Genomic DNA, 27,422 nt, shown 5'->3' with positions numbered 1-27,422 from the left:
CACTAAATAATTGCAAATTATTTTTCAGCTTCAAGAAGAAAACAAAAAATATTCTACAGACAAAGCAAAACAGAGTCATCCACAGGTTGGTATAAAAGCACTCTGTAGTTTCTAAGCATGTGGCTTGCAAAATAGTAAGGTCTATTACAACACACAGACATGGATTTGCAGATGGAGGGAAGGACAAATGGGCAAAGAGTCACTTTAGACTTGTTTTGACCAGAAACTTCATAAATAGCCTATCTGTGTCACAGGCATGAACACTTACTTGCCCTGTGTGGGGTCTTTGCATAATTTTTTCAGCATTCTTTAGCCTTCCCTGATTTGAGTACAGTACAGCATTAGCTATTAATCTGACTTTTCCGGACCATTGACTCTAACTCATGTACTTAACATCTTAACAGAAAATACAGTCTTTCAGCCCTAAAAGTTTCCATATATTTCACATTCTAAAATTATAACCTATTTTCCCCAAAACCTTGATTCAGCATAACCATAATACATGTGCTGAATTCTAATTTAGAACAGAATCAAACCCATGCTGAACAAGTACATTTTCTGTTTCAGATAATCTTTCTTGAGCTACTGAAAATATACCTGAGGAGAGTCAACTTTTATTGTATAATAATGTAGAACACTTTGACACAAATAAAAATTATAATTTCATACCTTTTTCTGTATCTAGGAGACAATGGAAGTGACCCTGAAAACAGAAGTGGAAGCTGGTGCTAGTGGTTTTAGTGTGATGGGTGGAGGAAATGAAGGAATATTTATTAAAAAAGTACTTAAGGAATCTCCTGCTTCAAAAATATTTAGTCTGAGAGAAGGTACAGTCTGATTTTCTGTTTTGTTTTGGGGTTTTTTTATAGCTTGAAATAACAGGTATGTAGCTGTGTATGCATATAGATACCTAATTGATCTGTCATCTCTTTAGGTAATAGAAATAACAGATCCTAAACCAACCAATGTTATATGTGACCTTAACCTTTGCATATTAATAATTTTAAAGATCAGTTTCTTGAACAATAATGAAATGTGATTTTTTTTGTATACCATTAAAAAAAAATATCTAATTTTCATTGGAACAGTGAAAAAGATATGTAGAAAGTGGTATATACACAATTAAAATTAAAAAATCCCTGACTCATAACATTTATTAAGAACCTGCCTTTGTTTCTTTTGCAAAATAGTATGCCACAAAACTACAATAAAAAATGATTTAAACAAGAACAAAACCCCAAAGCCTAAATACTGAAAGATGTAAGAAAAATCTTTGTTACTGTAAGGGTGGTCAGACACTAGAATATAATAAATAACCAATATATAATGGAATGAAAAATAATAGTTGATAAATTTTCCAGAGAAGTTACGGAGTCATGATCCTTGAAAATCTTCAAAACCTGACTGCACACAGACCTCGACAACTGAATGTAGCTGACCCTTCTCTGAGCAGGGTGGTTGGACTAGATAATCTCCAAAGGTCCTTTCCAGCCTTAACTACTCTGTGATTCTATTATGTGAACATAATTTCATATTTTAAATAAATAGGATGTGATAAGGTGATTGGGGGTTTTTGTGGGCATTATTTCAGCAGAGTTTGAAAAACTGCAAGAAAACACAAACCAATTAAAATTATTTCTGATTCTACTTCCAGGTGATCAGCTTCTAAGTGCTACAATATTTTTTGATAATATCAAATATGAAGACGCACTCAAGATTCTCCAATATTCTGAGCCATACAGAGTCCAATTCAGCCTCAAAAGAAAAATTGCTGGGAAAGAAGAGCTAGAACATATTCACTCTACAGTCCAGTACAAGAAGGAAAGAGTAAGTCAGGTAGATATTTGATTAGTTTACAAAATCTGGATAACATTGTATTGTGTTGTGTGGAGATACACCAGAAAATATGCATTTGAGTCTTCTTAAGGCTCATATGTTTCAACTTACTAGCATGAATATCCGTGACAGGGGAAAAAAATCCACGTTATATTTGCAGATTTTTAAACAACCTTGGCAAGACCATAAATTTTGAATAAAGCTACAGTCTCGTGTTAGGGTAGAAAAATATTCTCTAGTGAGTCTGCTTTGTTTTGTTTTGTAAGTATTCACTGATAGAACAGGCTCAGATGAGCCTTTTCAGTACTTATATTCAATATTTTCCAAAATGTAAAGTATCTGTAAATATTTTTCTCAAAAGCTCATCAATGAAAGTTTCTCTTAAAAACATGTGTTTAATCACTGATATCATCACAGACATGATCTGCTCATAGGTCTCCATCACATTCAGAATTATTTTTCTCTTCAAATACATATATATTTCTTAATATAGATATCCTTTATATATATCCAGGCATATATAGGGAGAGACATACATATAGAAACCTCTATTTACTGCAATGTTTTGCAAAGAATGCAGACCTTCAGAAATTCAGATATTACAGTCATACAACCCATTTGTTTTATGTAATTTCTGCCTGAATTATATACACCATTTTGAGGAATTTTTTATATAACAAGTTGATACTGTGAATAAAAGCACTTTTTTCTGCATATTTTATAGTATGCATTTTATTTTGTTTTGCACCTCTATTTAGTTTATTTTTAATTTTCTGACTACTATTTGTTCTTTCAGGAAAAAGAACTCAGTGACAGCATTCCTGAAGAAACACTGCATTACTCAGGAAAAACCATTTCAGAAGAAGACAGGGAAACATTAATTGTAAGTCAAAGGGTAGGAAGAAGCAAGAGACCTAAAAAAGATAGATTATCATGGCCAAAATTCCAGTCAATCAAAAATAAAAAGATACTGGGCCACAGAAGATCTCATAGTACATCAGATGCATATGAGCCTGCTATACAGGATATTTCCCCTACAAGCACAGACACAGAGTCTCAATTTCAACAAGAAGTTCATATCAAAGAAAAAAAAGGAAGCCAAAAGAAACTGAAGTTCCCTAGCATTGGATTCAAAATGCACAGATCCAAACCTGAACCACAAGACAAGCAAAAAAAAGAAATAAAAACTACACTGTTACCTGAAAAAGAGAAAATACGTAAAGAAGATATCAGCCTGGAAAATCCTGAAATCCTGACTGTTGAATATACCACATCTCCTGCTTATGAAATTAGAACAGGGGAGGTACATGAAACGTTAACAAAAGACTTAAAAGATATAAAAAATGGCATTCCATCTCATACCAAAAAATGCCCTGAAGTTGAAATAAGAATTAAAAAAGAAAAAGACAAGGAATCAACATCAAAAATTACTGTATCTGACATACCAGCTATAACAGCAAAGGTATCGAAGCCCAGTATGGAAACAACTGACCTGAAAGAAAGCCCAACTAAACAAATGCCAACAGTCTCATCAAAATCCCGAAAAAAGAAACAGAAAGGAACAGCAGATAAAACAGAAGGGGAAAGTGGAATTAACATAGATATGACAGGTCACACAGCTCAAGGACATATACAGGTAAAAGGTCTAGAAATTGGCACTGCTAAAGCAGAGTTACATACAACATCTGACACACTGGAAACAGGGGAAAAACAAACCAAAGAAGATACACAAATACTAACAATTCAGAAAACAAAATTCGGGATTTCAGTGCCCAAAAGAAAAGAGCCAGAGACTGAACACACCAAAATGGAAAGTCATGTTCCACATTCAGTACCAGAAAAAACAGCTGATATGAGTTCAGAGGATGGCAGGAATTTGGACCTGAATCCTAACATGCCTGATGAAGAATCAGAAGTATCTACTTGGAAAATACAAATGCCAAAATTCAAAATGGACAAAACACCTAAAGCTGAACTGAAAATATTGAGAGAGGAAAGCACAGCTGAATCTGTAGATATTGTAAAAAAGGCACAGATAGAAGAAGACAGTATGTCCACAAGTGATAAAACCTTTAAGATGAACATTGGCATAAAGACAGGAGAAAAGGATATGGAGGGAACAGAAAGCAAATTCAGACTTCCAAAGTTTAAATTACCTACATTTACTTGGGCAACAACAAAGGATCAGACAGGGCAAACTGAAGATCAGGAAAGTGATAGGGAAGGAGAAGTTCCAGCACTAGAAGCAAGTGCAAAACAAGAAAGGAGTGTATTACCAGAAGAAATGAAGGTTACAAATGAGGAAATTGAAATAGGGATCTCGAAAGGAAAAATAAATGCAGAAGATATAGCACAAATATCTCAAGGCCAGATGCCAAGCCAAAAAACTCTAACTATAAAACCGTGCAAAACGGAGAATATTTTGGAAGAGACAGGAGAAGAAATGCTAATTAGAAAAAGTAATGTAAACATAACAAAGGGAGATATCAGTATAGTACCACATAAAAAAAAAGAAATATCTCAATATACCAAGGCTGACATCAAAGCTCCCAAGGTGGACATCAGCCTCCCGTCCGTCGACGTCACCCTTCCAAAGGCCAGCGTCGACGTGCAGGCACCCGAGGCGGCCCTCACCCTCGAAGGGGAAGCCAAAGCCCCGGAGAAGGAGGCCGCGAAGACCAAGGACGGCAAGTTCAAGATGCCCAAGTTCGGCATGCCTTCCTTTGGCTGGTCCAGCAGCAGAGAGGCCAAGGGCACTGTGGCCGCTGATGTGGACGCCAGCCTCAAGGAGCCCCAAGTGACAGTGCCATCGGGAGCTGCCGAAGTCGATGTGACCCTGCCCGGGGCCGACATCCAAGCGCCCGGCGTGGAGGTGGCCCTGGAGACAGCCGCCGCAGGAGACGGCGAGAAAGGTCGATTCAAGATGCCCAGCGTCAAGCTGCCCGACATCAAGCTGCCCAAAGTCAAAGGTCCCCATGTGCAGGTCAGCCTGCCAAAGGCCGAGGTCACGCTGCCCGAAGCCCAGGCCGAAGTCCAGGGGGGCGAAGTCGCCCTGCAGGGCCCCGACGTCGAAGGCGGCCTGGAGGTGGCTGCCGGCAAAGTTGAGGGCGGCGGCATGAAAATGCACATGCCGAAAGTCAAGGTGCCCAGCGTGGCCTTCTCCAAGCCGACCGTCAAGGCTCCCAAACTGGATGCAGAGGTCAGCCTGCACAAAGTCGACGCCAGCCTCCCGGAGGCAGACCTCAAGGCCGGCACTGGCGACATCAGCATCGCGGCCCCCGACATCAAGCTGCCCTCCGTCGAAGGCTCCCTCGAGCTCCAGGCGCCCGAGATAGACCTCAAAGGGCCTACAGCCGAAGGCTCCCTCGACGGGGCCGAGCTGGAAGCCACGGGCCTGAAAGGGAAGTTTAAGATGCCCAAGTTCGACAAGCCCAAATTTGGAGTGTCGCTCCCCAAGGCGGAAGGGCCCGAAGGCGAGATCAGCCTGCCCACCGCACAGGTCGACCTTCCCTCTGCCACCGTGACGGCTGCAGCGGAGGGCCCCACGCTGGGCCTCAAAGCCGACATCCCCGGCGCCAAAACCGAAGGGGCTGGCTGGAAGCTGGAGAAGCCCTCCCTCAAAATGCCCAAAGCTGACATCAAAGCTCCCAAGGTGGACATCAGCCTCCCGTCCGTCGACGTCACCCTTCCAAAGGCCAGCGTCGACGTGCAGGCACCCGAGGCAGCCCTCACCCTCGAAGGGGAAGCCAAAGCCTCGGAGAAGGAGGCCGCGAAGACCAAGGACGGCAAGTTCAAGATGCCCAAGTTCGGCATGCCTTCCTTTGGCTGGTCCAGCAGCAGAGAGGCCAAGGGCACTGTGGCCGCTGATGTGGACGCCAGCCTCAAGGAGCCCCAAGTGACAGTGCCATCGGGAGCTGCCGAAGTCGATGTGACCCTGCCCGGGGCCGACATCCAAGCGCCCGGCGTGGAGGTGGCCTTGGAGACAGCCGCCGCAGGAGACGGCGAGAAAGGTCGATTCAAGATGCCCAGCGTCAAGCTGCCCAAAGTCAAAGGTCCCCACGTGCAGGTCAGCCTACCAAAGGCCGAGGTCGCGCTGCCCCAAGCCCAGGCCGAAGTCCAGGGGGGCGAAGTCGCCCTGCAGGGCCCTGACGTCGAAGGCGGCCTGGAGGTGGCTGCCGGCAAAGTTGAGGGCGGCGGCATGAAAATACACATGCCGAAAGTCAAGGTGCCCAGCGTGGCCTTCTCCAAGCCGACCGTCAAGGCTCCCAAACTGGATGCAGAGGTCAGCCTGCACAAAGTCGACGCCAGCCTCCCGGAGGCAGACCTCAAGGCCGGCACTGGCGACATCAGCATCACGGCCCCCGACATCAAGCTGCCCTCCGTCGAAGGCTCCCTCGAGCTCCAGGCGCCCGAGATAGACCTCAAAGGGCCTACAGCCGAAGGCTCCCTCGACGGGGCCGAGCTGGAAGCCACGGGCCTGAAAGGGAAGATTAAGATGCCCAAGTTCGACAAGCCCAAATTTGGAGTGTCGCTCCCCAAGGCGGAAGGGCCCGAAGGCGAGATCAGCCTGCCCACCGCACAGGTCGACCTTCCCTCTGCCACCGTGACGGCTGCAGCGGAGGGCCCCACGCTGGGCCTCAAAGCCGAAGGGGCTGGCTGGAAGCTGGAGAAGCCCTCCCTCAAAATGCCCAAAGCTGACATCAAAGCTCCCAAGGTGGACATCAGCCTCCCGTCCGTCGACGTCACCCTTCCAAAGGCCAGCGTCGACGTGCAGGCACCCGAGGCGGCCCTCACCCTCGAAGGGGAAGCCAAAGCCCCGGAGAAGGAGGCCGCGAAGACCAAGGACGGCAAGTTCAAGATGCCCAAGTTCGGCATGCCTTCCTTTGGCTGGTCCAGCAGCAGAGAGGCCAAGGGCACTGTGGCCGCTGATGTGGACGCCAGCCTCAAGGAGCCCCAAGTGACAGTGCCATCGGGAGCTGCCGAAGTCGATGTGACCCTGCCCGGGGCCGACATCCAAGCGCCCGGCGTGGAGGTGGCCCTGGAGACAGCCGCCGCAGGAGACGGCGAGAAAGGTCGATTCAAGATGCCCAGCGTCAAGCTGCCCGACGTCAAGCTGCCCAAAGTCAAAGGTCCCCACGTGCAGGTCAGCCTGCCAAAGGCCGAGGTCGCGCTGCCCCAAGCCCAAGCCGAAGTCCAGGGGGGCGAAGTCGCCCTGCAGGGCCCCGACGTCGAAGGCGGCCTGGAGGTGGCTGCCGGCAAAGTTGAGGGCGGCGGCATGAAAATACACATGCCGAAAGTCAAGGTGCCCAGCGTGGCCTTCTCCAAGCCGACCGTCAAGGCTCCCAAACTGGATGCAGAGGTCAGCCTGCACAAAGTCGACGCCAGCCTCCCGGAGGCAGACCTCAAGGCTGGCACTGGCGACATCAGCATCGCGGCCCCCGACATCAAGCTGCCCTCCGTCGAAGGCTCCCTCGAGCTCCAGGCGCCCGAGATAGACCTCAAAGGGGCTACAGCCGAAGGCTCCCTCGACGGGGCCGAGCTGGAAGCCACGGGCCTGAAAGGGAAGTTTAAGATGCCCAAGTTCGACAAGCCCAAATTTGGAGTGTCGCTCCCCAAGGCGGAAGGGCCCGAAGGCGAGATCAGCCTGCCCACCGCACAGGTCGACCTTCCCTCTGCCACCGTGACGGCTGCAGCGGAGGGCCCCACGCTGGGCCTCAAAGCCGACGTCCCCGGCGCCAAAACCGAAGGGGCTGGCTGGAAGCTGGAGAAGCCCTCCCTCAAAATGCCCAAAGCTGACATCAAAGCTCCCAAGGTGGACATCAGCCTCCCGTCCGTCGACGTCACCCTTCCAAAGGCCAGCGTCGACGTGCAGGCACCCGAGGCGGCCCTCACCCTCGAAGGGGAAGCCAAAGCCCCGGAGAAGGAGGCCGCGAAGACCAAGGACGGCAAGTTCAAGATGCCCAAGTTCGGCATGCCTTCCTTTGGCTGGTCCAGCAGCAGAGAGGCCAAGGGCACTGTGGCCGCTGATGTGGACGTCAGCCTCAAGGAGCCCCAAGTGACAGTGCCATCGGGAGCTGCCGAAGTCGATGTGACCCTGCCCGGGGACGACATCCAAGCGCCTGGCGTGGAGGTGGCCCTGGAGACAGCCGCCGCAGGAGACGGCGAGAAAGGTCGATTCAAGATGCCCAGCGTCAAGCTGCCCAAAGTCAAAGGTCCCCACGTGCAGGTCAGCCTGCCAAAGGCCGAGGTCGCGCTGCCCCAAGCCCAGGCCGAAGTCCAGGGGGGCGAAGTCGCCCTGCAGGGCCCCGACGTCGAAGGCGGCCTGGAGGTGGCTGCCGGCAAAGTTGAGGGCGGCGGCATGAAAATACACATGCCGAAAGTCAAGGTGCCCAGCGTGGCCTTCTCCAAGCCGACCGTCAAGGCTCCCAAACTGGATGCAGAGGTCAGCCTGCACAAAGTCGACGCCAGCCTCCCGGAGGCAGACCTCAAGGCCGGCACTGGCGACATCAGCATCGCGGCCCCCGACATCAAGCTGCCCTCCGTCGAAGGCTCCCTCGAGCTCCAGGCGCCCGAGATAGACCTCAAAGGGCCTACAGCCGAAGGCTCCCTCGACGGGGCCGAGCTGGAAGCCACGGGCCTGAAAGGGAAGTTTAAGATGCCCAAGTTCGACAAGCCCAAATTTGGAGTGTCGCTCCCCAAGGCGGAAGGGCCCGAAGGCGAGATCAGCCTGCCCACCGCACAGGTCGACCTTCCCTCTGCCACCGTGACGGCTGCAGCGGAGGGCCCCACGCTGGGCCTCAAAGCCGACATCCCCGGCGCCAAAACCGAAGGGGCTGGCTGGAAGCTGGAGAAGCCCTCCCTCAAAATGCCCAAAGCTGACATCAAAGCTCCCAAGGTGGACATCAGCCTCCCGTCCGTCGACGTCACCCTTCCAAAGGCCAGCGTCGACGTGCAGGCACCCGAGGCAGCCCTCACCCTCGAAGGGGAAGCCAAAGCCTCGGAGAAGGAGGCCGCGAAGACCAAGGACGGCAAGTTCAAGATGCCCAAGTTCGGCATGCCTTCCTTTGGCTGGTCCAGCAGCAGAGAGGCCAAGGGCACTGTGGCCGCTGATGTGGACGCCAGCCTCAAGGAGCCCCAAGTGACAGTGCCATCGGGAGCTGCCGAAGTCGATGTGACCCTGCCCGGGGCCGACATCCAAGCGCCCGGCGTGGAGGTGGCCTTGGAGACAGCCGCCGCAGGAGACGGCGAGAAAGGTCGATTCAAGATGCCCAGCGTCAAGCTGCCCAAAGTCAAAGGTCCCCACGTGCAGGTCAGCCTACCAAAGGCCGAGGTCGCGCTGCCCCAAGCCCAGGCCGAAGTCCAGGGGGGCGAAGTCGCCCTGCAGGGCCCTGACGTCGAAGGCGGCCTGGAGGTGGCTGCCGGCAAAGTTGAGGGCGGCGGCATGAAAATACACATGCCGAAAGTCAAGGTGCCCAGCGTGGCCTTCTCCAAGCCGACCGTCAAGGCTCCCAAACTGGATGCAGAGGTCAGCCTGCACAAAGTCGACGCCAGCCTCCCGGAGGCAGACCTCAAGGCCGGCACTGGCGACATCAGCATCACGGCCCCCGACATCAAGCTGCCCTCCGTCGAAGGCTCCCTCGAGCTCCAGGCGCCCGAGATAGACCTCAAAGGGCCTACAGCCGAAGGCTCCCTCGACGGGGCCGAGCTGGAAGCCACGGGCCTGAAAGGGAAGATTAAGATGCCCAAGTTCGACAAGCCCAAATTTGGAGTGTCGCTCCCCAAGGCGGAAGGGCCCGAAGGCGAGATCAGCCTGCCCACCGCACAGGTCGACCTTCCCTCTGCCACCGTGACGGCTGCAGCGGAGGGCCCCACGCTGGGCCTCAAAGCCGAAGGGGCTGGCTGGAAGCTGGAGAAGCCCTCCCTCAAAATGCCCAAAGCTGACATCAAAGCTCCCAAGGTGGACATCAGCCTCCCGTCCGTCGACGTCACCCTTCCAAAGGCCAGCGTCGACGTGCAGGCACCCGAGGCGGCCCTCACCCTCGAAGGGGAAGCCAAAGCCCCGGAGAAGGAGGCCGCGAAGACCAAGGACGGCAAGTTCAAGATGCCCAAGTTCGGCATGCCTTCCTTTGGCTGGTCCAGCAGCAGAGAGGCCAAGGGCACTGTGGCCGCTGATGTGGACGCCAGCCTCAAGGAGCCCCAAGTGACAGTGCCATCGGGAGCTGCCGAAGTCGATGTGACCCTGCCCGGGGCCGACATCCAAGCGCCCGGCGTGGAGGTGGCCCTGGAGACAGCCGCCGCAGGAGACGGCGAGAAAGGTCGATTCAAGATGCCCAGCGTCAAGCTGCCCGACGTCAAGCTGCCCAAAGTCAAAGGTCCCCACGTGCAGGTCAGCCTGCCAAAGGCCGAGGTCGCGCTGCCCCAAGCCCAAGCCGAAGTCCAGGGGGGCGAAGTCGCCCTGCAGGGCCCCGACGTCGAAGGCGGCCTGGAGGTGGCTGCCGGCAAAGTTGAGGGCGGCGGCATGAAAATACACATGCCGAAAGTCAAGGTGCCCAGCGTGGCCTTCTCCAAGCCGACCGTCAAGGCTCCCAAACTGGATGCAGAGGTCAGCCTGCACAAAGTCGACGCCAGCCTCCCGGAGGCAGACCTCAAGGCTGGCACTGGCGACATCAGCATCGCGGCCCCCGACATCAAGCTGCCCTCCGTCGAAGGCTCCCTCGAGCTCCAGGCGCCCGAGATAGACCTCAAAGGGGCTACAGCCGAAGGCTCCCTCGACGGGGCCGAGCTGGAAGCCACGGGCCTGAAAGGGAAGTTTAAGATGCCCAAGTTCGACAAGCCCAAATTTGGAGTGTCGCTCCCCAAGGCGGAAGGGCCCGAAGGTGAGATCAGCCTGCCCACCGCACAGGTCGACCTTCCCTCTGCCACCGTGACGGCTGCAGTGGAGGGCCCCACGCTGGGCCTCAAAGCCGACGTCCCCGGCGCCAAAACCGAAGGGGCTGGCTGGAAGCTGGAGAAGCCCTCCCTCAAAATGCCCAAAGCTGACATCAAAGCTCCCAAGGTGGACATCAGCCTCCCGTCCGTCGACGTCACCCTTCCAAAGGCCAGCGTCGACGTGCAGGCACCCGAGGCGGCCCTCACCCTCGAAGGGGAAGCCAAAGCCCCGGAGAAGGAGGCCGCGAAGACCAAGGACGGCAAGTTCAAGATGCCCAAGTTCGGCATGCCTTCCTTTGGCTGGTCCAGCAGCAGAGAGGCCAAGGGCACTGTGGCCGCTGATGTGGACGTCAGCCTCAAGGAGCCCCAAGTGACAGTGCCATCGGGAGCTGCCGAAGTCGATGTGACCCTGCCCGGGGCCGACATCCAAGCGCCCGGCGTGGAGGTGGCCCTGGAGACAGCCGCCGCAGGAGACGGCGAGAAAGGTCGATTCAAGATGCCCAGCGTCAAGCTGCCCAAAGTCAAAGGTCCCCACGTGCAGGTCAGCCTGCCAAAGGCCGAGGTCGCGCTGCCCCAAGCCCAGGCCGAAGTCCAGGGGGGCGAAGTCGCCCTGCAGGGCCCCGACGTCGAAGGCGGCCTGGAGGTGGCTGCCGGCAAAGTTGAGGGCGGCGGCATGAAAATACACATGCCGAAAGTCAAGGTGCCCAGCGTGGCCTTCTCCAAGCCGACCGTCAAGGCTCCCAAACTGGATGCAGAGGTCAGCCTGCACAAAGTCGACGCCAGCCTCCCGGAGGCAGACCTCAAGGCCGGCACTGGCGACATCAGCATCGCGGCCCCCGACATCAAGCTGCCCTCCGTCGAAGGCTCCCTCGAGCTCCAGGCGCCCGAGATAGACCTCAAAGGGCCTACAGCCGAAGGCTCCCTCGACGGGGCCGAGCTGGAAGCCACGGGCCTGAAAGGGAAGTTTAAGATGCCCAAGTTCGACAAGCCCAAATTTGGAGTGTCGCTCCCCAAGGCGGAAGGGCCCGAAGGCGAGATCAGCCTGCCCACCGCACAGGTCGACCTTCCCTCTGCCACCGTGACGGCTGCAGCGGAGGGCCCCACGCTGGGCCTCAAAGCCGACGTCCCCGGCGCCAAAACCGAAGGGGCTGGCTGGAAGCTGGAGAAGCCCTCCCTCAAAATGCCCAAAGCTGACATCAAAGCTCCCAAGGTGGACATCAGCCTCCCGTCCGTCGACGTCACCCTTCCAAAGGCCAGCGTCGACGTGCAGGCACCCGAGGCGGCCCTCACCCTCGAAGGGGAAGCCAAAGCCCCGGAGAAGGAGGCCGCGAAGACCAAGGACGGCAAGTTCAAGATGCCCAAGTTCGGCATGCCTTCCTTTGGCTGGTCCAGCAGCAGAGAGGCCAAGGGCACTGTGGCCGCTGATGTGGACGTCAGCCTCAAGGAGCCCCAAGTGACAGTGCCATCGGGAGCTGCCGAAGTCGATGTGACCCTGCCCGGGGCCGACACCCAAGCGCCTGGCGTGGAGGTGGCCCTGGAGACAGCCGCCGCAGGAGACGGCGAGAAAGGTCGATTCAAGATGCCCAGCGTCAAGCTGCCCGACGTCAAGCTGCCCAAAGTCAAAGGTCCCCACGTGCAGGTCAGCCTGCCAAAGGCCGAGGTCGTGCTGCCCGAAGCCCAGGCCGAAGTCCAGGGGGGCGAAGTCGCCCTGCAGGGCCCCGACGTCGAAGGTGGCCTGGAGGTGGCTGCCGGCAAAGTTGAGGGCGGCGGCATGAAAATACACATGCCGAAAGTCAAGGTGCCCAGCGTGGCCTTCTCCAAGCCGACCGTCAAGGCTCCCAAACTGGATGCAGAGGTCAGCCTGCACAAAGTCGACGCCAGCCTCCCGGAGGCAGACCTCAAGGCCGGCACTGGCGACATCAGCATCGCGGCCCCCGACATCAAGCTGCCCTCCGTCGAAGGCTCCCTCGAGCTCCAGGCGCCCGAGATAGACCTCAAAGGGCCTACAGCCGAAGGCTCCCTCGACGGGGCCGAGCTGGAAGCCACGGGCCTGAAAGGGAAGTTTAAGATGCCCAAGTTCGACAAGCCCAAATTTGGAGTGTCGCTCCCCAAGGCGGAAGGGCCCGAAGGCGAGATCAGCCTGCCCACCGCACAGGTCGACCTTCCCTCTGCCACCGTGATGGCTGCAGCGGAGGGCCCCACGCTGGGCCTCAAAGCCGACATCCCCGGCGCCAAAACCGAAGGGGCTGGCTGGAAGCTGGAGAAGCCCTCCCTCAAAATGCCCAAAGCTGACATCAAAGCTCCCAAGGTGGACATCAGCCTCCCGTCCGTCGACGTCACCCTTCCAAAGGCCAGCGTCGACATGCAGGCACCCGAGGCGGCCCTCACCCTCGAAGGGGAAGCCAAAGCCTCGGAGAAGGAGGCCGCGAAGACCAAGGACGGCAAGTTCAAGATGCCCAAGTTCGGCATGCCTTCCTTTGGCTGGTCCAGCAGCAGAGAGGCCAAGGGCACTGTGGCCGCTGATGTGGACGCCAGCCTCAAGGAGCCCCAAGTGACAGTGCCATCGGGAGCTGCCGAAGTCGATGTGACCCTGCCCGGGGCCGACATCCAAGCGCCCGGCGTGGAGGTGGCCCTGGAGACAGCCGCCGCAGGAGACGGCGAGAAAGGTCGATTCAAGATGCCCAGCGTCAAGCTGCCCGACGTCAAGCTGCCCAAAGTCAAAGGTCCCCACGTGCAGGTCAGCCTGCCAAAGGCCGAGGTCGCGCTGCCCCAAGCCGAAGCCGAAGTCCAGGGGGGCGAAGTCGCCCTGCAGGGCCCCGACGTCGAAGGCGGCCTGGAGGTGGCTGCCGGCAAAGTTGAGGGCGGCGGCATGAAAATACACATGCCGAAAGTCAAGGTGCCCAGCGTGGCCTTCTCCAAGCCGACCGTCAAGGCTCCCAAACTGGATGCAGAGGTCAGCCTGCACAAAGTCGACGCCAGCCTCCCGGAGGCAGACCTCAAGGCCGGCACTGGCGACATCAGCATCGCGGCCCCCGACATCAAGCTGCCCTCCGTCGAAGGCTCCCTCGAGCTCCAGGCGCCCGAGATAGACCTCAAAGGGCCTACAGCCGAAGGCTCCCTCGACGGGGCCGAGCTGGAAGCCACGGGCCTGAAAGGGAAGTTTAAGATGCCCAAGTTCGACAAGCCCAAATTTGGAGTGTCGCTCCCCAAGGCGGAAGGGCCCGAAGGCGAGATCAGCCTGCCCACCGCACAGGTCGACCTTCCCTCTGCCACCGTGACGGCTGCAGCGGAGGGCCCCACGCTGGGCCTCAAAGCCGACGTCCCCGGCGCCAAAACCGAAGGGGCTGGCTGGAAGCTGGAGAAGCCCTCCCTCAAAATGCCCAAAGCTGACATCAAAGCTCCCAAGGTGGACATCAGCCTCCCGTCCGTCGACGTCACCCTTCCAAAGGCCAGCGTCGACGTGCAGGCACCCGAGGCGGCCCTCACCCTCGAAGGGGAAGCCAAAGCCCCGGAGAAGGAGGCCGCGAAGACCAAGGACGGCAAGTTCAAGATGCCCAAGTTCGGCATGCCTTCCTTTGGCTGGTCCAGCAGCAGAGAGGCCAAGGGCACTGTGGCCGCTGATGTGGACGTCAGCCTCAAGGAGCCCCAAGTGACAGTGCCATCGGGAGCTGCCGAAGTCGATGTGACCCTGCCCGGGGCCGACACCCAAGCGCCTGGCGTGGAGGTGGCCCTGGAGACAGCCGCCGCAGGAGGCGGCGAGAAAGGTCGATTCAAGATGCCCAGCGTCAAGCTGCCCGACGTCAAGCTGCCCAAAGTCAAAGGTCCCCACGTGCAGGTCAGCCTGCCAAAGGCCGAGGTCGTGCTGCCCGAAGCCCAGGCCGAAGTCCAGGGGGGCGAAGTCGCCCTGCAGGGCCCCGACGTCGAAGGTGGCCTGGAGGTGGCTGCCGGCAAAGTTGAGGGCGGCGGCATGAAAATACACATGCCGAAAGTCAAGGTGCCCAGCGTGGCCTTCTCCAAGCCGACCGTCAAGGCTCCCAAACTGGATGCAGAGGTCAGCCTGCACAAAGTCGACGCCAGCCTCCCGGAGGCAGACCTCAAGGCCGGCACTGGCGACATCAGCATCGCGGCCCCCGACATCAAGCTGCCCTCCGTCGAAGGCTCCCTCGAGCTCCAGGCGCCCGAGATAGACCTCAAAGGGCCTACAGCCGAAGGCTCCCTCGACGGGGCCGAGCTGGAAGCCACGGGCCTGAAAGGGAAGTTTAAGATGCCCAAGTTCGACAAGCCCAAATTTGGAGTGTCGCTCCCCAAGGCGGAAGGGCCCGAAGGCGAGATCAGCCTGCCCACCGCACAGGTCGACCTTCCCTCTGCCACCGTGACGGCTGCAGCGGAGGGCCCCACGCTGGGCCTCAAAGCCGACGTCCCCGGCGCCAAAACCGAAGGGGCTGGCTGGAAGCTGGAGAAGCCCTCCCTCAAAATGCCCAAAGCTGACATCAAAGCTCCCAAGGTGGACATCAGCCTCCCGTCCGTCGACGTCACCCTTCCAAAGGCCAGCGTCGACGTGCAGGCACCCGAGGCGGCCCTCACCCTCGAAGGGGAAGCCAAAGCCCCGGAGAAGGAGGCCGCGAAGACCAAGGACGGCAAGTTCAAGATGCCCAAGTTCGGCATGCCTTCCTTTGGCTGGTCCAGCAGCAGAGAGGCCAAGGGCACTGTGGCCGCTGATGTGGACGTCAGCCTCAAGGAGCCCCAAGTGACAGTGCCATCGGGAGCTGCCGAAGTCGATGTGACCCTGCCCGGGGCCGACACCCAAGCGCCCGGCGTGGAGGTGGCCCTGGAGACAGCCGCCGCAGGAGACGGCGAGAAAGGTCGATTCAAGATGCCCAGCGTCAAGCTGCCCGACGTCAAGCTGCCCAAAGTCAAAGGTCCCCACGTGCAGGTCAGCCTGCCAAAGGCCGAGGTCGCGCTGCCCGAAGCCCAGGCCGAAGTCCAGGGGGGCGAAGTCGCCCTGCAGGGCCCCGACGTCGAAGGCGGCCTGGAGGTGGCTGCCGGCAAAGTTGAGGGCGGCGGCATGAAAATACACATGCCGAAAGTCAAGGTGCCCAGCGTGGCCTTCTCCAAGCCGACCGTCAAGGCTCCCAAACTGGATGCAGAGGTCAGCCTGCACAAAGTCGACGCCAGCCTCCCGGAGGCAGACCTCAAGGCCGGCACTGGCGACATCAGCATCGCGGCCCCCGACATCAAGCTGCCCTCCGTCGAAGGCTCCCTCGAGCTCCAGGCGCCCGAGATAGACCTCAAAGGGCCTACAGCCGAAGGCTCCCTCGACGGGGCCGAGCTGGAAGCCACGGGCCTGAAAGGGAAGTTTAAGATGCCCAAGTTCGACAAGCCCAAATTTGGAGTGTCGCTCCCCAAGGCGGAAGGGCCCGAAGGCGAGATCAGCCTGCCCACCGCACAGGTCGACCTTCCCTCTGCCACCGTGACGGCTGCAGCGGAGGGCCCCACGCTGGGCCTCAAAGCCGACGTCCCCGGCGCCAAAACCGAAGGGGCTGGCTGGAAGCTGGAGAAGCCCTCCCTCAAAATGCCCAAAGCTGACATCAAAGCTCCCAAGGTGGACATCAGCCTCCCGTCCGTCGACGTCACCCTTCCAAAGGCCAGCGTCGACGTGCAGGCACCCGAGGCGGCCCTCACCCTCGAAGGGGAAGCCAAAGCCCCGGAGAAGGAGGCCGCGAAGACCAAGGACGGCAAGTTCAAGATGCCCAAGTTCGGCATGCCTTCCTTTGGCTGGTCCAGCAGCAGAGAGGCCAAGGGCACTGTGGCCGCTGATGTGGACGTCAGCCTCAAGGAGCCCCAAGTGACAGTGCCATCGGGAGCTGCCGAAGTCGATGTGACCCTGCCCGGGGCCGACATCCAAGCGCCTGGCGTGGAGGTGGCCCTGGAGACAGCCGCCGCAGGAGACGGCGAGAAAGGTCGATTCAAGATGCCCAGCGTCAAGCTGCCCAAAGTCAAAGGTCCCCACGTGCAGGTCAGCCTGCCAAAGGCCGAGGTCGCGCTGCCCCAAGCCCAGGCCGAAGTCCAGGGGGGCGAAGTCGCCCTGCAGGGCCCCGACGTCGAAGGCGGCCTGGAGGTGGCTGCCGGCAAAGTTGAGGGCGGCGGCATGAAAATACACATGCCGAAAGTCAAGGTGCCCAGCGTGGCCTTCTCCAAGCCGACCGTCAAGGCTCCCAAACTGGATGCAGAGGTCAGCCTGCACAAAGTCGACGCCAGCCTCCCGGAGGCAGACCTCAAGGCCGGCACTGGCGACATCAGCATCGCGGCCCCCGACATCAAGCTGCCCTCCGTCGAAGGCTCCCTCGAGCTCCAGGCGCCCGAGATAGACCTCAAAGGGCCTACAGCCGAAGGCTCCCTCGACGGGGCCGAGCTGGAAGCCACGGGCCTGAAAGGGAAGTTTAAGATGCCCAAGTTCGACAAGCCCAAATTTGGAGTGTCGCTCCCCAAGGCGGAAGGGCCCGAAGGCGAGATCAGCCTGCCCACCGCACAGGTCGACCTTCCCTCTGCCACCGTGACGGCTGCAGCGGAGGGCCCCACGCTGGGCCTCAAAGCCGACATCCCCGGCGCCAAAACCGAAGGGGCTGGCTGGAAGCTGGAGAAGCCCTCCCTCAAAATGCCCAAAGCTGACATCAAAGCTCCCAAGGTGGACATCAGCCTCCCGTCCGTCGACGTCACCCTTCCAAAGGCCAGCGTCGACGTGCAGGCACCCGAGGCAGCCCTCACCCTCGAAGGGGAAGCCAAAGCCTCGGAGAAGGAGGCCGCGAAGACCAAGGACGGCAAGTTCAAGATGCCCAAGTTCGGCATGCCTTCCTTTGGCTGGTCCAGCAGCAGAGAGGCCAAGGGCACTGTGGCCGCTGATGTGGACGCCAGCCTCAAGGAGCCCCAAGTGACAGTGCCATCGGGAGCTGCCGAAGTCGATGTGACCCTGCCCGGGGCCGACATCCAAGCGCCCGGCGTGGAGGTGGCCTTGGAGACAGCCGCCGCAGGAGACGGCGAGAAAGGTCGATTCAAGATGCCCAGCGTCAAGCTGCCCAAAGTCAAAGGTCCCCACGTGCAGGTCAGCCTACCAAAGGCCGAGGTCGCGCTGCCCCAAGCCCAGGCCGAAGTCCAGGGGGGCGAAGTCGCCCTGCAGGGCCCTGACGTCGAAGGCGGCCTGGAGGTGGCTGCCGGCAAAGTTGAGGGCGGCGGCATGAAAATACACATGCCGAAAGTCAAGGTGCCCAGCGTGGCCTTCTCCAAGCCGACCGTCAAGGCTCCCAAACTGGATGCAGAGGTCAGCCTGCACAAAGTCGACGCCAGCCTCCCGGAGGCAGACCTCAAGGCCGGCACTGGCGACATCAGCATCACGGCCCCCGACATCAAGCTGCCCTCCGTCGAAGGCTCCCTCGAGCTCCAGGCGCCCGAGATAGACCTCAAAGGGCCTACAGCCGAAGGCTCCCTCGACGGGGCCGAGCTGGAAGCCACGGGCCTGAAAGGGAAGATTAAGATGCCCAAGTTCGACAAGCCCAAATTTGGAGTGTCGCTCCCCAAGGCGGAAGGGCCCGAAGGCGAGATCAGCCTGCCCACCGCACAGGTCGACCTTCCCTCTGCCACCGTGACGGCTGCAGCGGAGGGCCCCACGCTGGGCCTCAAAGCCGAAGGGGCTGGCTGGAAGCTGGAGAAGCCCTCCCTCAAAATGCCCAAAGCTGACATCAAAGCTCCCAAGGTGGACATCAGCCTCCCGTCCGTCGACGTCACCCTTCCAAAGGCCAGCGTCGACGTGCAGGCACCCGAGGCGGCCCTCACCCTCGAAGGGGAAGCCAAAGCCCCGGAGAAGGAGGCCGCGAAGACCAAGGACGGCAAGTTCAAGATGCCCAAGTTCGGCATGCCTTCCTTTGGCTGGTCCAGCAGCAGAGAGGCCAAGGGCACTGTGGCCGCTGATGTGGACGCCAGCCTCAAGGAGCCCCAAGTGACAGTGCCATCGGGAGCTGCCGAAGTCGATGTGACCCTGCCCGGGGCCGACATCCAAGCGCCCGGCGTGGAGGTGGCCCTGGAGACAGCCGCCGCAGGAGACGGCGAGAAAGGTCGATTCAAGATGCCCAGCGTCAAGCTGCCCGACGTCAAGCTGCCCAAAGTCAAAGGTCCCCACGTGCAGGTCAGCCTGCCAAAGGCCGAGGTCGCGCTGCCCCAAGCCCAAGCCGAAGTCCAGGGGGGCGAAGTCGCCCTGCAGGGCCCCGACGTCGAAGGCGGCCTGGAGGTGGCTGCCGGCAAAGTTGAGGGCGGCGGCATGAAAATACACATGCCGAAAGTCAAGGTGCCCAGCGTGGCCTTCTCCAAGCCGACCGTCAAGGCTCCCAAACTGGATGCAGAGGTCAGCCTGCACAAAGTCGACGCCAGCCTCCCGGAGGCAGACCTCAAGGCCGGCACTGGCGACATCAGCATCGCGGCCCCCGACATCAAGCTGCCCTCCGTCGAAGGCTCCCTCGAGCTCCAGGCGCCCGAGATAGACCTCAAAGGGCCTACAGCCGAAGGCTCCCTCGACGGGGCCGAGCTGGAAGCCACGGGCCTGAAAGGGAAGTTTAAGATGCCCAAGTTCGACAAGCCCAAATTTGGAGTGTCGCTCCCCAAGGCGGAAGGGCCCGAAGGCGAGATCAGCCTGCCCACCGCACAGGTCGACCTTCCCTCTGCCACCGTGACGGCTGCAGCGGAGGGCCCCACGCTGGGCCTCAAAGCCGACGTCCCCGGCGCCAAAACCGAAGGGGCTGGCTGGAAGCTGGAGAAGCCCTCCCTCAAAATGCCCAAAGCTGACATCAAAGCTCCCAAGGTGGACATCAGCCTCCCGTCCGTCGACGTCACCCTTCCAAAGGCCAGCGTCGACGTGCAGGCACCCGAGGCGGCCCTCACCCTCGAAGGGGAAGCCAAAGCCCCGGAGAAGGAGGCCGCGAAGACCAAGGACGGCAAGTTCAAGATGCCCAAGTTCGGCATGCCTTCCTTTGGCTGGTCCAGCAGCAGAGAGGCCAAGGGCACTGTGGCCGCTGATGTGGACGTCAGCCTCAAGGAGCCCCAAGTGACAGTGCCATCGGGAGCTGCCGAAGTCGATGTGACCCTGCCCGGGGCCGACACCCAAGCGCCTGGCGTGGAGGTGGCCCTGGAGACAGCCGCCGCAGGAGGCGGCGAGAAAGGTCGATTCAAGATGCCCAGCGTCAAGCTGCCCGACGTCAAAGGTCCCCACGTGCAGGTCAGCCTGCCAAAGGCCGAGGTCGTGCTGCCCGAAGCCCAGGCCGAAGTCCAGGGGAGCGAAGTCGCCCTGCAGGGCCCCGACGTCGAAGGCGGCCTGGAGGTGGCTGCCGGCAAAGTTGAGGGCGGCGGCATGAAAATACACATGCCGAAAGTCAAGGTGCCCAGCGTGGCCTTCTCCAAGCCGACCGTCAAGGCTCCCAAACTGGATGCAGAGGTCAGCCTGCACAAAGTCGACGCCAGCCTCCCGGAGGCAGACCTCAAGGCCGGCACTGGCGACATCAGCATCGCGGCCCCCGACATCAAGCTGCCCTCCGTCGAAGGCTCCCTCGAGCTCCAGGCGCCCGAGATAGACCTCAAAGGGCCTACAGCCAAAGGCTCCCTCGACGGGGCCGAGCTGGAAGCCACGGGCCTGAAAGGGAAGTTTAAGATGCCCAAGTTCGACAAGCCCAAATTTGGAGTGTCGCTCCCCAAGGCGGAAGGGCCTGAAGGCGAGATCAGCCTGCCCACCGCACAGGTCGACCTTCCCTCTGCCACCGTGACGGCTGCAGTGGAGGGCCCCACGCTGGGCCTCAAAACCGAAGGGGCTGGCTGGAAGCTGGAGAAGCCCTCCCTCAAAATGCCCAAAGCTGACATCAAAGCTCCCAAGGTGGACATCAGCCTCCCGTCCGTCGACGTCACCCTTCCAAAGGCCAGCGTCGACGTGCAGGCACCCGAGGCGGCCCTCACCCTCGAAGGGGAAGCCAAAGCCTCGGAGAAGGAGGCCGCGAAGACCAAGGACGGCAAGTTCAAGATGCCCAAGTTCGGCATGCCTTCCTTTGGCTGGTCCAGCAGCAGAGAGGCCAAGGGCACTGTGGCCGCTGATGTGGACGTCAGCCTCAAGGAGCCCCAAGTGACAGTGCCATCGGGAGCTGCCGAAGTTGATGTGACCCTGCCCGGGGCCGACATCCAAACATCTGCTGTTGAAGTTGGAATTGATTCCTCACCTTTAAAAGAGGATGAAATTGGTAAATCTAAAAGTTCCCTATTTAAAATGCCTAAGGTTTCTCTTTCTAAAAGTTTTAAACCTCACGGACAGGGTAAATCTGGAGGTGAATTTTCTGTAGCAGAAGCTCTTTGTTATTCTGTAACAGAGGAAACCCCTGCTGTTCTTACAGGCAGCGCTGGATCTAAAATTCTTCCTGATAGTAAGGGGGATAGTGTCTCTAAAAATACTAAATTCCGAATTCCTAGCCTTGGTTTCTCTAAAGTTGATATTGTTTCTTCTAAAAGTGAACAGGATTCCTCTTTACCAAAGCGGGACATTACTCTTACTAAATACCAAATTAATATAGCAGAATCTGAATCAAAAATATCATCTATTGCTGATGAAAATCTTCCAGGAACAGATTTTCAGTTTTTAAATGAAGATGGTTCTTTGGAGCAAGGCAGTCTGAAGCCTGGAGGGAAAACAACAGCTGCGGAAACGTCTGTGGGTGACACAGTCTTTACAGTTAAAATTCCTAAATTCAGAAAACCAAAATTTGGAATTACTAGGTCTAAGGGAAAACCATCAGAAAGTGACATTGGTTCCAAATCTGAATCTGAAATTTCTAAGGGAAGGATAACATCTGATATGACTGATGCTGATGCTGAAATACCGACTAAGGTCTCTGATGCTGAAGTTGTTGTAGATGCACCAACGCTGGATGTCAGTCTCCCATCAATGACATTGAAATCAGCTGCTGCTAATGCTAGCCTCTCCACCTCAGATATCAAGATGATAACTGAAGGCTCCCTTGAGGTGAAGAGTCCTGACACAACTGTTGAAAGAACGTCAAGTGAAATTGCTGTGGGCGATGTAGAAATAAAAATTGAAGGTCCTGAAGTTAAAACAAAAATGTCCAAATTCCAAATGCCAAAATTTGGAATTGCACATTCTAAAGGGAAAGTGTCAGAAAAAGTCAGCCAATCCAAATCAGAAGTCAAGTCTCCCCAGTTAAAAGCAACAGTAGAAATAGCTGATATTGCTATTGAAGCCCCGAATTTGGATATGGAATGTGGTACAGGAAAAGAAACTTACAGCTCTGAAGTCAAAATGATCAAAGCTGACAATAAGGCATCAGAGGCTGATGTTCACCTCCCATCAGCTGACATTTCTATTCCAAAATCAGACAGCAATATTCATGATTCAGATGCAGCACTAAAAATCAAAGGGGAAATAAAGCAAGATGGAGATGGAGAAGAGAAAGAAGGACATTTCAAAATGCCAAAATTCAAACTTCCATCCTTCAGTTGGTCACCAAAGAAGGAAGCAAGTGTTAAACTGGATTCCGTAGCAAGTTTGGAAGATCAGAAACTTGCTGTAATGTCAAGCAGAACAGACACAGAAGTGAGAGGAACTGCAACTGATGATCAAGGTACTGGGCCAGCCCTTGATCTGGAAATATCTGCAGGAAAAGTTGAACAAAAAAGCCCAATTAAAAAACCTCAATTTGTCATGCCTAAAATTTCACTTTCCAAGATCAAGGTTCCCAAATCTCAGACCCATTCAGCAAAAGTTGAAGCTGATGCTACTATTCCTAAAACAGAAGGAAAGGGTGATGATTCAATACAGATACCTGATATAGAAAGAAGTCATTCCGAAAGGACAGAAGAAGGGGCACAAATAAGCATAAAACTGGCAGATGTTAAGATCCCCACTCTGGGGTTTTCTAAAATAGAAACTGGAGCCTCCCAAACTGAAACAGGAGTCAGCTCAGCAAAGACTGATGCTGCTCTGCCTCCCTCAGAGGGGAGTTTTCAACAGGTTGTCCTAAAATCAAGTTCTGCCGATGAAGATACCATACAAAAAACAAGTATTAGGTTCCCCAAAGGAGAACCTTCAGTTGAACTGAGGAGCCCTGAAACAGTAACAGAAAAAACATCAGCTGTGGATGGAAGAAACATGAAATTGGAAGGTCCTGAAGGGAAAATCAAAATGCCTGAATTCCAGAAGCCAAAATTTGGAATCTCCCTAACAAAAGGGAAAGGCCCAGAGACAGAGATTACCTCTCCAAAAATAGAAGCTGAGCTACCCCAGCTAAAAATGACAAATGAATTTGCTGACATTGCTGTGGGAGTTCCAGCATCAGAACTTACACCTGATATGTCAGATCCTGGAGTAGGTGTTTGTAAGATAAAAACACCCCAAGTTCTGACAGCTGATATTGAAACTCCAAAGGTAGACATAAGCCCCCAGTCAGTGTATAAAACAGTGACAGAGGGAGCTATTGAAAGCCTTGAAGAGAAAGAAAGCAAATTGAAAGAACATGAAATAAAAGCTGAAGAAGTTCCAACTGAAGAACATCAGGGATGGTTTAAAATGCCAAAATTCAGAATACCTGCATTTGGCAGGGCATCCTTAAAGGAAAAAAAAGGTGATGCTGACACTGAAAGAAGTACGGAAAAAGCTCAAGCAGGCATTTCCTCTGCCAAAGTACAAACTGAATTAAGTGTTGCTGAAAATACCTTCTCATTACCACACCCAGCTGCTGAAATTACTATTGGAAAAGAAGGGATTCAAAAATTAGGAGATTCTGTGAAGAGTTCTGATGTTAGCTTGACAAAGATGGAAGGAGATATTTTATTATCCACAGAAGGATCAGACAGTAGAGTGAATATTCCAAAAACTGAAACTTACGCAGACATAGTTAGGCACGGTGCTGAAGGACACAAAATGCATACTTCAGAATTCACAGTGTCTTCAACAGAATTGTCTAAATCATACTTAAGTGCTTCAGAAATTGTCAAAGGCGACAGTTCAACAACTAGGTTTCCTACAGGTACTGTGACACTTCAAGAGCATAAAGTCAAATCACAGGATATAGAATTCCCAAAGGTAGAAAGTTCCACTAAGTTGGAGACTTCAGGAGTAGGATTGAAACCACCATCAGCTGAAATTACTCTGGATGCACTACAGGAGAAAATAGATGTTAGTCTTCCAAAGGAAGAGCTAGATATTCAGAACCAAGAGGCAGTAATTAAAAAAGAAAAGATAAAGGGTGAGATTAAGATTATGGGAAAAGACAGTGAAGGGAGCAAATTAAAAAGGGCTACGTATGCATGGTCTACAACAAAGGGATCAGAAGATGGTGCTTATGTTATAGCTAAGCTGGAAGATCTAAAAGTAGAAGTTCCAAGAGTGAAGATGGATGTGAAAATTACTAGACTAGATCCAGAAATGAAATTTCAAGTGAAAAGTGTTGAAAAGGACATGTCTGCAGGGGTGGAAGTGCAAGTAGAAGACAGAGCAGAAACAAGTAAAATTAAACCATACAAGCTTGAGATTCCAAAGTTTGGATTGTTGTGTTCAGAAATCCAGGGGTTTGAAGACGGTATCAATTTGCCAAAGTCAGAAGCTGATTCAGCATCTAAAACTGAAACAGGCACAGCAGAAATGCAGTTTCAAAAAACAGCAGGATCTATTGGCCTAGATCATATGGAAGAATCTACCAGAACAGTGGAAACAATGGAAAAATCACAAGGTGGCCCAGAAGTCAATCTTAAAATTCCTAAACTAAAAATACCAAAATTCACTTTCAAAGCTCTTCCAACTGAAGCTGATATTTCAGTGTCAAAAGTGGTAATGGATCCAAAGGGATCTAGTACTGACATTGAAGTAGTGCAACTGCAAGCAAGCTCTGCTATCCCTGAAGAAACACCAGTGGCTCTAGAGGGTAGTATTCAAAAAGCAAAAAGCAAAATTCTAACACTGACTGAACCTGACATTAAAACAGCACAGATGACTACTACCATAGAGTCTGTCCTTTCAGATGCGGGGCAAGACATTCATTGGTCATATGTAGAGGGCCAAGAAGTGAGTGAGAAAGTAGAACCTGAACATGTTGCTATTGAAAGGTGTGAGATTTACACTACTGAAATACTGAAAGAATCAGAGATTCTCTCATCAGAAGTCAAAACTCCTACTTTAGGATTCTCATTGCTCAAGGTGAAGTTGCCTGAATCACACAGTAACTTAGAAGTGCTAGTCCAGGAGCCATCTTTTACAGAAAGTGAATCAGTGAGCAAACCTAAATGTGCTGATGAAAGCTTTGGAGTAGCACCACAGAGGACTGGCACTATTGAGCTTAAATTATCTGACAAACCACACAGTGAGACTGAAGAACCTAGTGGAGAAGTAAGATTGCCAAAGGTAAAAACATTTGCTGTTGAAGTAAAGCCTTCCAGTAAATTTGAAGAGGGTCTTCCTGATAAGTCACCAGAAGAAGTAACTGCGGGTCCTCTCCCTAAAAAGGAGGGTGTAGCTGAAGCACTAGAAGATGAAGAAAAAGACATAACCAATGAAAAAGAAAAAACTGATAGTAAAAGATCTCCTGGAAGATTCAAATTTTGGCTTCCAAGTATTGGCTTTTCATCTTCTGGTGATGAAGCAAGCACAGATTCAAAAACAGAAGTAAAAAAATCACTTCCAGAAGATGTAAAACCTGCTGATGCATCAGATATTGATTCTTCTAAGCAAGCTGAAAAAACTGGATGGTTTAGATTTCCCAAGCTTGGTTTCACATCTCCTTCCAAAAAGGCTAAGACTGTTGACAAAGAAGAGATGGGTCATAAAGAGGGAAGAATCTCAGATGAAGACAGCCCATCAGATAAACCTGATGTATTTTTTGATGCACAAGAAAGCTTATCACCTAAAGAAACAACAGAGGGTGGAAAAGTTGAAATTGATGGGGCCTCATCAAATGTTCCAGTTTCTAAAACTATTGTGACGTCTTCAGCAAGAACTGAACTAATCTTACTGGAGAAAGAAAAAGATAGTCAATCTAATATTCCCAGGGAGACAACCAAATGAAGATTGTCTTTTCTCAACCCTCAATGAAAATGAAATAATCTACATGTACAGAAAATAATGTTTTCTTAATTTTTCCAGTAACTGAAAATTAAACAAACCCCAAAATATTCATGAAAACAGTTTAACAGAATTTACTACATTTAAATTTTCAAGTACATGGATGTGCTATAACGTGCACTGATAAAAACACTGATTTCTTCAGATCTGCCCCAAAGACAACAATTACTACAGGCACAGAGGAGCCCATCCATGAAAACAAACCATTGAAAGGCTCAACAACAGCAAAAAGACTTGTTAGATATGCTTCTCAAAACACACTGATTATGTTTAATTATAGATTATTTCCAGAATGGAGTATAAACTAGTACTATGAGAACTATACTTACCTGTTTAGATTTTGGACCTTTCTGACCTACTTTTGCTTTCTTATTAAAGTATTTTTCTTTATTTCAGCTAAAGTAATATGTATATTCCACAAACATTTTAAAATGCAAAATAAAACCAAAATACTAGTGTAGAAAGACTAGCACTTTACCTCTTCCTCTCTTCTCATTTTTTTATTATTGTGGTGGGTCATATTTAGCTTTAAAAGGATTTTAAAAAAATCAACAGAATAAATTCAATACCAAAACCCATATAACTAATTCACATTTTTAAGATACCCAAATGAAACATGCTGACAAAGAATAATTATTAAAATGTGGATAAATAGATTTTAATGTATATATTTACCAAATAGTTAAATGCACAGAATGATCTGCCACAGTGGCAGAATTGCTTCAAAGATTTTCTGGGAAAGGAGATGTATATAATTATTTGCTTCTTTGTTTATATTAATGCTTCTCTCCAGTGCACAATGAAAACCAGAGTGCATATGTGACAGCCTTCACATATATCATTAAAACACTGTCTGTATCTTAATTCACAATAAACTCACCATATGAATAATAACTTGAGTAGTGTGAGTTACTGATAGTAGTGTTAGCATTTTCTGATTCTGAAAAATCCCAGCTTAAATTTGAAAAAGGTTTGAGTATACCCCACTGCCTGTTGAAATGGCTGCTTAATGACATCACAGTTTCTCAATAGGGTAATTCAGGTAATTCAGACTTTTCACTCATTACAATCCCAAGTTCTATCGATTTACATGTACAGACACACCTCCTTATGGTAGTTTTCTCATTCTTTATTTTCTTTCTCTATATTCTACTTAGTACAGGCAAAGCAGACACAACAAAACATTTAGAAACTGGATCGTAAAGGAAGTGTACTTGGTTGTCTAACCATCTGTAGCTTGAGATGTTCTTCATTTCTGTATCTTTGTGGTAGGCTTAAATATTCTAAAAAGAATTGCTGACAGTTATTCCAAAGAGAACTCTATCTCTGAAGAGAATGTTCATGTAAGTGTTAGGCATGTATCATTTATTTGGATCATGCAACAATTCCCTAAGTATAAAAATCACTGTTCAATAGACCCAAAATTACTACATCAGATGCAACAGCGTATATCAGGACTGAGGAAAACATAGTGATCAAGACAGAAAAACTGAGTCCAGAAAAAGGTAAC

The 27,422-nt window shown here is 53.4% G+C and overlaps 1 protein-coding gene across 1 annotated transcript; it reads left to right on the top strand.

Annotated features, from left to right (window-relative positions):
* The first annotated feature begins 40 nt into the window (after window positions 1–40).
* On the top strand, window positions 41–26,803 carry LOC119150852 (protein AHNAK2-like). The gene is made up of 4 exons (XM_037393883.1): window positions 41–85; window positions 686–827; window positions 1,655–1,827; window positions 2,633–26,803. The coding sequence occupies exons 2-4, from the start codon at window positions 692–694 to the stop codon at window positions 25,853–25,855; spliced, it is 23,532 nt and encodes a 7,843-aa protein (XP_037249780.1). The 5' UTR covers window positions 41–85; window positions 686–691; the 3' UTR covers window positions 25,856–26,803.
* Window positions 26,804–27,422: the final 619 nt, after the last annotated feature.

Source organism: Falco rusticolus, chromosome 7, assembly GCF_015220075.1.
Source record: "Falco rusticolus isolate bFalRus1 chromosome 7, bFalRus1.pri, whole genome shotgun sequence".
NCBI lineage: Eukaryota > Metazoa > Chordata > Aves > Falconiformes > Falconidae > Falco > Falco rusticolus.
This window is presented reverse-complemented; position numbering and strand designations above follow the sequence as displayed.

What these genes read in the sequence shown, in the direction of transcription:
- LOC119150852 (XM_037393883.1), top strand. Translation starts at nt 692, where the DNA reads ATGGAAGTGACCCTGAAAACAGAAGTGGAAGCTGGTGCTAGTGGTTTT. An exon ending in AATATTTAGTCTGAGAGAAG is followed by an intron (nt 828 to 1,654) that starts GTACAGTCTGAT and finishes TTCTACTTCCAG; the next exon opens with GTGATCAGCTTCTAAGTGCT. An exon ending in TCCAGTACAAGAAGGAAAGA is followed by an intron (nt 1,828 to 2,632) that starts GTAAGTCAGGTA and finishes TTGTTCTTTCAG; the next exon opens with GAAAAAGAACTCAGTGACAG.